The sequence below is a fragment of the Phyllostomus hastatus genome, unplaced genomic scaffold (genome assembly GCF_019186645.2).
Source record: "Phyllostomus hastatus isolate PE091 unplaced genomic scaffold, TTU_PhHast_1.1 phas_contig_152, whole genome shotgun sequence".
Lineage (NCBI taxonomy): Eukaryota > Metazoa > Chordata > Mammalia > Chiroptera > Phyllostomidae > Phyllostomus > Phyllostomus hastatus.
The window spans coordinates 2,270,488-2,283,828 of record NW_025333622.1 but is presented as its reverse complement, the minus strand read 5'-3'; the positions used below and the strand labels follow the sequence as shown (position 1 = coordinate 2,283,828).

The following is a 13,341-nucleotide window of genomic DNA, read 5'->3' as shown; positions in this document are numbered from 1 at the left end:
GTAATTATATTTGAGATATGCCTTTCTCTCTTAGATGTAAGCAACACAAAGCAGAGTTGTATGTTTCATTAATGTTTGTATTCCTTAAGGTCTCGTCACAATTAATATCAAATGAGTGAATAGATGGATACATGAACAGAAGAGATTCTAATTAAGACAAATTTATTAGGATGAAATGCAATTATGCATATAATTCCATAGGTAATAAAATGAGGGTTGTACTTTGGTCAGAAAGGAACAAAGAAAGAATTAAGAAAAGGAGTCACCAAATTTTAATTACTAATGAACAGAGTATACATTGTGCAGTGGAGTATGTCGGCTCAGAGTGGAGCTTTGTAAGAAGGAAGAAGTGGGATGAAACAATGTGTGTGGAGCTCGTGTGTACTTCACAGTTCTTACACTAGTGGAAATGGTAAGCTCTACCAGGCTGACAAGCATGTGTTTTATACCCTGTAGTAAGAAGTTCCATCATAAAAATTATTAAATAAGGTCTTTTTATTTTTAATACTTGCCTCCTTGAATATTATCATTATTCAATTTAAAATTTTACAGATTACCTACAAAATATTGGAGACGGATCCAGGATCCATAAGACTTTACACCTTGAATCAAGCATTTATTTGATACACTCTTCTATATTTCCTTCATATCAACTATATTATTTTAAAAGAGAATTAACAAATTTGCCATTAAGATATTTTTAAAAATAATATTACCCACACTTTCCAATGCCTAAGAATAGCAAAGTGGTAAAAAGAGAATTAGATGATGAGGTTATTGAATCTGTCAAAGACCTTCTTTCCAATGAAGATTCAGCTGATGATGCTTTTAAGAAGAGTGAACTAATTGTTGATGTTCAAGATGAGAAGGATATAGATGCTGAAGAAGTATCTGAAGTCGAAGATGAAAGACCAGCTTGGAGCAGTAAGCTACAATACATCCTGGCCCAAGTTGGATTTTCTGTAGGTTTAGGGAATGTGTGGCGATTCCCATACCTATGTCAGAAGAATGGGGGTGGTAAGTTTTTTGTATTTCTTCTTTTTTTTCAAAGTGATACATTGCTGAGTAAATTTTAATTGATTATTTCAAACAGCTGCTTATGTTGCTGACATCACATTATTTTATTAACTATGAATTCCATAATAAAGCAAGGGAGACTCTTGTTGAAAGTGGGCTTAACTTTGTTTTCAGAATAGGTTTCCATAGGAGCAGATGGCTTGCTATGAATACCCTGGGATTGCTTTAAGGGTAGTATATTCTCAGATTCGTTCTGTGGATGCTATTAAATGTCTCTAAATTACTGACTTTTATAACACAAATATTACATCCCTTGTGCCCCTCAGTTATTCTTTTAGGAGAAAAACCTAAAGTTTCTGGAATAAGACAATATTGTTGAAGAAAGAGAGAATTTTCTATTACTTATATATCTGAATTTTAAGTAGTTTAACTATTCATAAAAGCAAAAGTTACATATAATATAGAATGAGTATAGTCTTCAAATGTTGACCAGAACTTTGTAGATCCCAGCAGAAGGGATTTAACTGGGTAGTTAATATAATACCAGATTCTCCATCCTTAGATATCACACATATTTGTTTCTTACTTCTGTAGTATTTGTGGACAATGTTCTATTTTAAAGAAAACTTTAAAGAAATTAGAATCCTTAGATTTTAAACAAACATATCTATATCAACATGGTATTGTAATTCTTTTGTATTTCTGCATGTAAGTACCAAGGGCTATTTAGCAAATATTTCTTAAAAATCAAGGGGAAAAAACACATTCAAAAGAAAAATGCATGTAGGACATAGCTTTATAGTACACCAAAGTCAAACTGAATGGTTTGAGGCTTTATTATTTATATACATGGAAGCTGTTAAAATGTGTGGTTAAAAACTAAATACTCTATACACCTCATTTCAGTACCCATCAGATAGAAAAAGTATTTTGGTATTTGATACCAGTTTGTGATAGTTGTGTTGGCTGGACAAAATGATGTTATGTTATGTTATTTTATTTATTTTTTATTGTTTATGTTATTATAGTTGTCCCAATTATCCCCCCTCAGTCCCCATCTTCCCGGCCCATCCCCCATTCCCACAGCCATTCCCTACACTGTTGTTCATGTCCATGGGTCATAGATATATGGTTTTATTTTAGATGTAGTTGCAACTTACACATTGAGTGAAATAACGTAACCATTCAATATAGAATTTCTTTTTAGCCACTAAGAGATAAAAAGATAAGGTGTTATGGTGACAAAATATGTTTAAAATCTTGCTTAGCTAATTCAGCCAGGCACAGAATAAACAGGTTTGAAAAAATTAGCCTGTTTGACAAATCTTCCTGAGATGAGTGAACCAATACGTGAAGTCAGTGATGTGCTGCACCTCGTTCTACTGAAATCATGAGCTCCTTTTCTAGTCAGTAATATCCCATATAAATTATTTATAAAATCAGCACAAGCTATGTAGTATGCTGCTTTCTGTTTCTCACAAATCATTGCATTTGCCAAGACAGGCAGAAGGTGAAATCTGATTTTCAGACTTCTCACCTTATGAGCCTTACTGCCCAAGAAAGTTGCCTTGGTTGAAAAGTTAGGTTGCTTTCCATTTAATGCAATTTTTGTCTTGATGGAGAGCTCTAAAGAATTGTATAGGTAGTAATTAACAAAAATGGCTCTTTCCAATTTTCATGTAAAAGTAATCAAATGCCCTTTCTAGTATTGTTTCCTTTCTTCTAATCACAAATACTAGAGAGTGATATTACCAAAAAACAGTGGAATTTTATTCTTTCAAGATGGTCGTTAGAGCATAAAAGGTTGTGCTCAGTGTGCAGAATAGTGTTGAACCGTCTAGGTATTCCAGTAGTATCTTCTGGCTGCTGAGTCAGAGAGCCTTAGGCTACTTAATTCTTACTTATTCATCATTTGAGGCACTTTATGAATAATAGAAGTAAAAAGTAATAAGCCTAATAAAAGTTGATTTTTCTGAAGATATTATACTTAAAGCACAATGGTTAAGCTTAATAAGTGATACCATATAGAAGCTCTCAGCCCAGTATTTGAAGTCAATTTGACTGTGAAGCCTGGCTCTTTTTGGACACTGGTCATGTGATCTTTACAAGTTAACTTACTTCTTCTGGCTTACTTCATACATCTGTAAAATAAGGAGAACAATGGTACCCCATTGGATTATTGTAAGGAATAAATGAGTAAACTATTTAAGATTTTATTTATTTATTTTTAGAGAGAGGGGAAGGGAGGGAGAAAGAGAGGAAGAGAAACATCAATGTGTGGTTGTCTCTCAGGTACCCCCACTGGGGACCTGGCCTGCCACCCAGGCATGTGCCCTGACTGGGAATCGAACAAGCGACCATTTGCTTTGCACTTAAACCTTTGCTCAATCCACTAAGCTACACCAGCCAGGGCACGTTTTTTTTTGAAGACTCAAAGTGTTTGCCCATTTCATGATGATTGATTTATGAGTGCACCTGCCCACACCGTGTAGAATGTTCATCAGTTTTTGACCCAAAATGGCATGACTCCTGTGCCCCACCCTCTCTATTCATTCCATCTCACCACAGCAACTTTTTTTGTTTGTTTCCCTGGATGAAAAAAGTCCTTAAAAGGAAATGTTTTGCTGATGTGGAAGAGGTGAAACAAAAAATGGCAGAACACTGAAAGGCATCAAAATTGATGAGTTCAAAAACTGTTTTGAGCAGTGGGAAAAATATGTCTTGATAGTTGTATTGCATCAAGTAAAGAGTACTTTGAATTTTAAACATGTAAGAATAAATACACAGTTTTTATAGGTAAATTCTGTTTGTTGGAGGTCCCCCTCATGCATAACTGGAGAAAGATTCACAGTGAGTCCAGTGTTAATTAATTCTCTCTTTTTTCCCTAGTCATTCACATACACACAAACCCATTCACATTCTAGGATTCAATGCAGTTGTTGAAATGCACTTTCAGTCCTTTGGGAGACATTTTAAGGCTGTTGGTACCTGAAAGTTACACATCATTTTAGAATTAGCAATGCGGTAGTTTTGTCTCACCAGCTCACACATCCATACTTTTACATTACATACTCCTTTGTAGAATCAACTCAAGTCCAAAAGACTGAAAGTCAGGCATAAGACAGTTGAGATTTTCTACTGACCCCTGTATTAGGGAAAATTCTTATATATTTCAGCAATAGATACTGAGATAAATAATTTGAGCAAAAATTTGTTAATTTTTTCAGCAGAATGCTCAAACAATTGAGTAGCTTCTAAAATCTATTCAATCAATATCTCTTAACACTTAAAAAATGGGAAAATACAATAAATGACCTCTTATTTAAAAAGGGATTAGTGCCATTGATTAAATAACCCACTTGACAGTATCTAGTTGGACAAAACTCCAGTAAAAAATTTGAATGTAGACCTTAGAGGTTAGTTAATGAATAATTTGTATATATATTCTCATGTAGAAATTTGTATAGATTTTACATTTAACTTCATCAATTTATAATCTAAAATTAAAATTGTCAAACTAGTATATTTAAATGAAATCCTTACCCAAGGATATGTTTATTGATTTTAGAGCAAGAGGAAGGGTGCAGGGAGAGAGGGAAAGATCTGTGAGAGAAACATCCATCAGTTGCCTCTTGTATTCACCTCGAACCTGCATCCTTTTGGTGTATGGGAAGATGCTCCAACCAACTGAGCCACCTGACCAGGGCATCAAACTAGTGCATTTTAAAACCACTATTCATGTATATGAATCCGAGATTTAGCTGTTATTTTTTTAAGCATGGAAACTTTACCACTAGGATAATGGCACATATTTTACAATCGATATGAAATATCTTCACTTCCGTAAATTTCACTACCCCATCATAGAAATTTGGAAAACAAAAAATTACTTGTTTCCTGAGGTATACTTTTTATATGAAGTATATATGGGAACAATGACATTTGTCTTTGGTAGAGGTTATTTTATTTTTATTTGTTTTTAGCTGAGGCAGTCCTTTTTATCCTCTGTGGTTATTTAGGGAAAAAGTCAGTTTTGTTAGCATAAAATCTCATTCATTCTAATTTATCTAATTTGCAATGAATGATTTAGATGAGCTTGAATAAAATGTAGTAAGTGACTTTATACACATTGCATGAATAAGATTTCCGTGAGTTTGTGAAATCTACTTGAGGAACTAATTAATTTTAAGGAATCAGTTATTTTTATGAAAAATGAAGATTTTTGCCCTTTCAATAAAATGAAACCAAAATTATTCATTGATATTCTTACTTTCATCAATTATTTTTTATCAGAGATTCTTTGTAGCAGTCAAATTGAGGTTTCAAATACTAGAAAGTTTAAAGTAATGAAATTGCATTTTCTTTAAAGTTCTTATACAATGTAGAAGTTCAAGTATCATCTTTATGAGATAATCAGAATGTGTATTCTCTACTGTGACTATTGAAAATATAATCTATTTTATTGGTTCTTGTCTCTGTAGGTGCATATCTTTTGCCATATTTAATACTGCTTATGGTAATAGGTATTCCACTTTTTTTCCTGGAACTTTCTGTGGGTCAAAGAATTCGGAGAGGAAGCATTGGTGTGTGGAATTACATAAGCCCAAAACTGGGTGGTATTGGATTTGCGAGTTGTGTGGTAAGTTTCCTGATATGACATATGCCATGTAATTTTTACAGAGTTTGTACTTGTATAGTTTGTATGTAAATAGAACTTTTGAGTGTGTATTGCCACTCAACTTTTTAATCATCTTTAAAGAAAACACTTTAGGAGCTTGCACTAATATACAGAACAAGCTAAACTATACTAATGTAATCCAGTCTTGTTAATGCATTTTCTTAAGAACTGTAAAAGACCTATTTTTTTAGAAGAGATAATGTGTTTTAAATGAAAATAAAAGGAGTAGGATTTTTAAAATGCTAATTGAGCTCATATACATATCTCATTGTTTCAAAAGAAGGGGGCATGATAGGTCTGATGTCATCATATGATTTTATTTTGCAGGTGTGCTTTTTTGTGGCTCTCTACTACAATGTCATCATTGGCTGGAGTTTGTTTTATTTTTCTCAGTCTTTTCAGCAGCCTCTGCCTTGGGATCAGTGTCCTTTGGTGAAAAATGCTTCACATACTTGTAAGATATAGACAATATGTTCTTATATTTAATGACTTTAAAGTTGGTAAAGACATGAGATTTTAAGATTTTTAAAATAATGTGGAAAAATTTTTCAAAATTATTATAACTTTCATCACTTTTAGATTGGCATACTCAGAGATAGAACTTTGGTACCAACTAAGTTTATTAGCCCTCAGATTATTTTTTCTCAGTTAAGTATAGTTGGCATACAATATTATATTAGTTATAGTAGTTTCAGGTGTACAATTTAGTGACTCAACTTATCTATGCTGTACAATGTGGTCACCCCACTAATTCTAGTAATCATCTATTCCCATGCAAACTTATCAAAGTATTATTAACCGCATCCCCCTCTTCAAGTTATTTCATTGCGCCCCGTGATATCAGGGTGAAATGTGCCTTCGATTGTTAACTTGGACAGTATTTGATTTTGTACACTTTTTTTTTTTTTTGTCAGAGGTGCATGATTTATTCTCCAATTTCTGGGAAAGGGAAAAAATTCAAAGAGAAGAAAAATGAATTCTTCTAAAGCTGGAACTAATAAAGTTCTTTTAAAATGTCTTTTTGCCTGGCTGGCATAGCTCAGTGGATTGAGCTCGAGCTGCGAACCAGGCATCGCAGGTTCGATTTTCAGTCAGGGCACATACCTGGGTTTCAGGCCATGGCCCCCAGGAACTGCACATTGATGTGTGTGTGTGTCTCTCTCTCTCTCTCTCTCTTTCTCTCTCCCCCGCCTTCCCTCTCTAAAAATAAATAAATAAAATCTTTTTAAAAAAGTATGGTAAAAAAACTTTTAAAATGTCTTTTTGTTTTCTTCTACCAGAGTTCTCATACTTTTGAAAGAGAATTTAAAAACAGAAAGGATTCCATACTTACTATTGGCCATCATTGATCATTTTCTGAGTTTATTCTGTTTTGATTAGCACAATGGAAGGTACTAAAACTGAAATAAAACCTAAGAAACAGGCATAGTATACTTTCCCATATATTTTATGCAGTCCCACTTATTCTTTGAAATATAATTGACATATAACACCATGTAAGTCTAAGGTGTACAAGGTGTTGGTTTGATACATTTGTATGTTTCAATATGATTATCACAAGGGCATTACTGACACCTCTGTCACATCACTTGGTTGCCAACATTGGAGGAAAGAAATCAGGGCAGTGAAGATGTGAGGCAGTGAAGGAGAGAAAGAGGAGGGACCCTGGAATAGTTCTGGGCAGGAACAGACAGGAACGGTTGGTTTATTGGCTTGGCAGGCTATATGGTCTCTGTCAAAAGCTGTAGAGAACAGCCACCGTAGATAATACACACGTAAGTGGGCAACCCTGTTATGATAAAACTTTACAAACATGGGGAGGGGGTTGGATTTGACCTGTAGACCAGGGTTTGCCAGCCCCTCATCTAGGTATAATTCAAACACCCTGGTGCTTTCTGATGAGGTTGTTCTTCAGTTTGCACTCAGCACATAAGTGGATGACATCCTATCCCAGAGGACCCTGGCTCTGAGGATCCCTGCCCTTCCCTGTTCCTTTAGCAAGTGTACACTTTTCTTGATGCCTTACATTTTTTATTAAAACAAAAGATAAAAATGATTTTAGATTGAAGAAATTGCTGTTATGTCTTTAGTTCTTTCATGGTTTTTCTATCATTTATTTTTATATTCTAGTGTATAAATAAAGAATATTTCCCTATAGTGAGGTCCAGTAAATAGAGAATGCAATTCACATGTGTAGTCTAAAATTTTCTAGTAAGCACATTATTAAAAAGTAAAAAGAAATAAGTGAAATACTTCATTTAATTCTATATATCCAAAATGTTAACATTTCAACATATAATTAATTTAAAATTTATTAATATAGTAATTTGCATTATTTTCCTCACACTAAGTCTCCAAAACTCCCCTTGTATTTTATATTATAGCACATGTCATTTTGGATTAGCTCATTGCAAAAGTTGCATATGGGCAGCCGCAAGAACATTTGACAGCTATAAATTTGATATGTTTTTAACTACTTTGATTAAAAACTCACATATTCATATTCATAAATGTGTAATCAGAAATATTGAAGAGGATATATGTGTACTGATATTTCACATTTTGCAGTTGAGTTTTTATTATGAATTTAAATGCTTGTGTAGAATAGTAATACTTTTCTAGGAAATGTCAAGAACTGATTTACAGGCTTACTGGAAAAAAATTGTCTTATTGTTCTTTATAGTCTGAAATGATTATTACCTTCCTTTCTGCAGTTGTGGAGCCAGAATGTGAAAAAAGTTCTGCCACCACCTATTACTGGTACAGAGAAGCACTGAATATTTCCACTTCCATCTCTGAAAGTGGGGGCTTAAACTGGAAGATGACCATTTGCTTGCTGGCTTCCTGGGTCATGGTTTGCCTGGCTATGATCAAAGGCATTCAATCTTCTGGAAAAGTTAGTATGTTAAGAGCCCCTCCTGATTCTGTAATCTCTGTGGGCAAAGTGCAAGTAGCGCTTCATTCTAGGTGTTTACACTAAGGAGAGGACAAAAAATAAAGATATAAGTGTTTTATAGTGAAGTCTCAAGTAATTTATAAACTCTTGTATTTCATCAAGATTTTTGACATGTTTTGTCAGTACCTATTTTCTTTTGCTTTTTTTTTTTCAGTTTACCCTAATATTTTAGTTCTCCAATTACCAGTCATTTCCAAACAGGGAAATTGAGGACAGTGGTAAAATGAAGAAGTGTTCATTATATTTGTCTTGTATCATTTATTCTTCCGTCCCATAGTTTTCCCAAGGAGTAGTTGCATAAACGATTTTAATAGGGTCTCTAATGTGAAGTGTTTCTTAAAGATCTGAGTACCATTAGTTGGTTGCGATGATCTCCACAAGGAACTCAGAGTAAATGTAAAAGAGTAAAGGGCACACCTGCCCCAGCAAATGGAAGGTTTTAACAGCCATGGTTGGAAAACACATTCAGTGAATTCTAGAAACCTTGATTTATGTTTTTTAAAGAGTGAGTTAGGAAGATAATTGCTAATCACTCTTTTTCTTTCATATTATATTTTTTTCATTATTACTGTCATTGTTTTAATGCCCTTATATCTCTTGACTAGGCCATAACAAGAATTTATTATTGGTTCTTCTCTCTACCTTTAATTCATCTCTACTATTTTTTCTTTCCAAAGCATAGATCTGATTTTATACTTTTACAGGCTAATACATCGCCACTCACCATCATATACTAATAGAAATGGAGGAAATAGTGGTAGTAATAAATGGTGATGGTGAAATGACTCTGACAATGAACAGAGCAAGAACAATAACAGATGTCAGTATTTACTGAGTTTTTATTTTCTGTAGGCACTGATAGGTACTTTATTTACCTTATGAGAAGTAATAATAATAAACTCTGAGAAGTAATTACTACTTCCAGGCCTGCTTTACAGAAATAAAACAGGTAACTTGCTCAGAGTGTCATGGCTAGTAAGTAATTGCTAGTACCTGGAGTCAAAATCAACTCTGTCTACATCACAGGTGGCAAACACAAGGCTGGTGGGTAGAATCCTACCCTCCACCTTGTTTTATCCAGCTGGCACCTTGTTTCTACCCAGCAGCAGCGCTGAGCTCCTTGCCCCTAGTTAAGGAATAGTTACATTTATACAGTCCTAAAATTACAATCGGCCCTTTGAAGATAAACATGAGGCTGATGTGACCCCTGGTGAAAATGAGTTTGACACCCTGGTCTGCAGCTAGAGCCTATGTTACTTAATTGCAACACTATAATGTCTCTCACTGTCATATTTTTCTCACCATATAGTTAACTGTTTTATGTCAGAAGTCTTTGTAATTCATCTTTGCTTCTTGTATCATCTTCAATTGAAGTATCATCTTCAATGAAAAATGTTTGATGACTTTTTTAACTTGTAAATCACAGCTGATTCTACATTTCCTTCCTGTTGGAACTTTGACAGTGTTTTTCCTTTGAAGAAATGAATATGGTAGATAACACATCTGAATATCTTTTAGTCTTTTCTGAATGTTAATGTTTTTGCATGCTCAAATAAGTTCAATTAATTGATTCAATTTGGTCTTCTAACATTCTGAGATACATTATATCATATTAAAAATAAAGGAATATATTCTTAAGTCACATCTAATCACATTTACATGCTTTCTAAGGTAATGCCATTTGGTAGTAAGGGAAATGTGTGGTCAGCCAGAGGAGTCCAACAATCTCTGTGCTCATCTTATTGCCATACTTTGTTTTTTCTTAATCTTAATGTGTCTTATCATTATTTAAAGGAGTATTCATCCTTTTCTTGTCACAGAATTTTGCAGTTTTTTTATGTCATATAATGATATAAGAATGTAATATAGCTTATATGCTACATACAATTTATTACTTCAGTGAGAAGTTTCAGTGGCTTTTAGGCAGCATTGAAGAAAGAGTTCAGTAGGAACCGATGAGGAGAAAGTGGCAACTAATATGAGCAAAGATATGAAAATCTAAATTGTCATAATTCCTCAATCTGAAACAATGTGTTAAATACAATAATAAAATGTTAATTAGGAATAAATATAAAGCCCTGTGTTTACCAAACCAAAACACCTCCAAAAAAGGTAATCACACAAGCACAGTATAGAGAAATATGATTTAAAGTAAGATGGTAGTGTATGAAAAAGCTCTTTGGAGAGTTTAGCATTTAAAGGAGAATATGAGTCTACTTGTGTTATGCTTTGCAAACACACGGACACATGCACAACTCGATTTGGGAACTTAGTGTGTTAACACAGGAGTGTGAGAGTGTCAGTCTCCTTTGGCCGGGAGGCACACCTCAGCTGAACCCTGATTTCAATACTGGATTTAACTGAAATCTTTATTTCAGTTAATCCCCCTTATTTTGGAGAAAAGAAATCTCATCACCGTGATCACCATCTTCAAACAGTTGAATAAAAAGAAGAAGGCTTACTCTACGTGGCTAAAGAGAACAGAACTATGGTCAAATAGTTGGGGATTACAGAGAGTGGTGGAGTGTTGGTAACTCTTTAAAGAGAGGAAAGCGTTTTAGGAAGCAAGTCTGGTAATGGGTGAAACTTGACCTCTCAGTGTGAGTGAGTGAGCTCAGCATTATTGGAGGTGAGCACACAGAGGCTGCATGGCCCTTTGTCACAGCCTCTGTTAAGGGGATGCCTGCCCCAAGATGAGGGATGCAAATGTGGAGCTCTTAAGTTTCTTCTAACTCTAAGGTAATGTTTTTCTGCTAGTACTGCTTTGCCATTGTCCCTACTCCTATGCTAAGGACTTTATATGTATTAGCTGGTTTAAATCTTTCTGTCAGCCAGGTGATTTGCATGGTTTTATCTTCATTTTCCTGCATTGTTACCATGCTTAGAGAGAAGAAATAATTGTTCAGAATTAAACAACTGATAAATAATGGAGCTGGAACTAGACTATTAAGTCCTCAAAGAGAGTAACTTTATGAAAGTATGTTTAGAATAAGCATTATAATTTTAAGGAAAACCCGACAAAATGATTTTATATGCTTTATGTTCTTCAATGATTGAGTAGAATGAAAATATTTGTATACGATGTTTTGGTTGATAATCTCTTACTGAAAGGCATTTTGAATGTCACAGCCCAGAGGGTCTTAAAGTTAGCCAGAGAAACATATTTCATTGCTTTATTTCCCAGTTCTTCAAAGTGTGTATTTTCTGAACAATGTAGTCATTCATCAATTTATTTAATACACATATTAAATTGAGTACTTACTGTGTGCCAGGCACTGACCTTGTTCTGGAGATGCAGCAATGAACAAGGCAGGCAAGAATGCCTCTGCTCATGGAATGTCGATTCTCATGGCAGAAGAAGACAATAAGCAAAGCTGTAAAATAATTTTATTTAGCAGTGCATAAAATAAAGTGTGGTAAGGAGAAATTACGGCATTTTACATATAGTCAGGCAGATTAACCATTTTAAAAAGCATTCTATAACTATTTTGGTATGAGATTAAACCCATATAATTAAATATAAAGAATTTGAGGTAAAAAATATATTCACCTCTGTAAAGAGCTGACTTAAGATTCATTTTAAATCTCAGAATATTTTGGGGGCACTTGTTTCATTTTATTTATTTTTTTTATTAAACATTGGGGTGACATTGGTTCACAGGGTCATATAGGTTTTAAGTATACCTTTCTATGATACATGATCTGTACATTTTACTGTGTGCCCACCAAAAAGCAAATCATCTTCTGTCACCATATACTTGGCCCCCTTTACCCTTTACTACTCCCCCAGCCCCTTTCTCTCTGGTGAGTACCACCATAGTGTTGTCTGTGTCTATGAATTTCAGATTTATATCCCACATATGAGTGAAGTCACATGGTTCTTAGCATTTTCTGACTGACTTATTTCACTTAGCATAATATTATTAAGGTCCATCCATGTTGTTGCAAATGGCAGTATTTCATCATTTTTTATGGCTGAGTAATATTCCATAGTATATATGGACCACATCTTCTTTATCCATTAATCTAGGAAAGGACACTGGTTGTCTCCATGTCTTGGAAAATTTAGTACTTAACTTATTTTATTTTTTTTACCTGCTCACAAAAGGATAAGGATGTGATCCACTTAATACTACTTAAGTATTTAAAATTTTGGCTGTTATGTTTCTCCATGTTACATTAAATATACAATTTTCTTTTTCCTTTTTAGGAAGCTATGCTAGAGTCTTCATTGAATTCAGATCAGTGTCTTTAAGAACTCAAATACTTGTTGAACTAATAAATGACTCTGATAATATAATTGGTACATAATTTTAAAAATACTGCACAAAAAGGATGAGTTTATTGTTAAGTGAATGTATGAAGAAAGGAAAACTTAACTTTCTATAAATTCTATACAATATTTTTGAGTGTCTACTATCTGTCAGTAAGTAGTAGATGTGCAGAGAGGAATAGGTCACAGTGTTGTCCTCATGGAACCAATGATGTAGTGGCTGAGGTGGTAATCACAGCAGAGGAAGTGCAGTCATAGAGGCACGTGAATGATGCATGGTAGCAGAGGTAGTCACTGCAATTAACATGGACGTGGGAGGAGTTTTCATAGAGGAGGTAACCTTTGGGCTAGAGCATCAATTTTTAACCTTTTTCATCTCATGGCATGCATAAACTAATTACTAAAATTCTGTGATAT

General features: G+C 34.1%; 1 protein-coding gene across 1 annotated transcript in view; it reads left to right on the top strand.

Annotated features, from left to right (window-relative positions):
- SLC6A15 (solute carrier family 6 member 15) overlaps positions 1 to 13,341 on the top strand; it is a 48,526-nt gene that overhangs the window by 20,461 nt on the left and 14,724 nt on the right. The window contains exons 2-5 of the mRNA XM_045830525.1: positions 553 to 1,017; positions 5,499 to 5,656; positions 6,023 to 6,149; positions 8,410 to 8,591. Coding sequence (XP_045686481.1) covers positions 729 to 1,017; positions 5,499 to 5,656; positions 6,023 to 6,149; positions 8,410 to 8,591 — 756 coding nt within the window. The 5' untranslated portion in view covers positions 553 to 728. The remainder of the gene's footprint in view (positions 1 to 552; positions 1,018 to 5,498; positions 5,657 to 6,022; positions 6,150 to 8,409; positions 8,592 to 13,341) is intronic.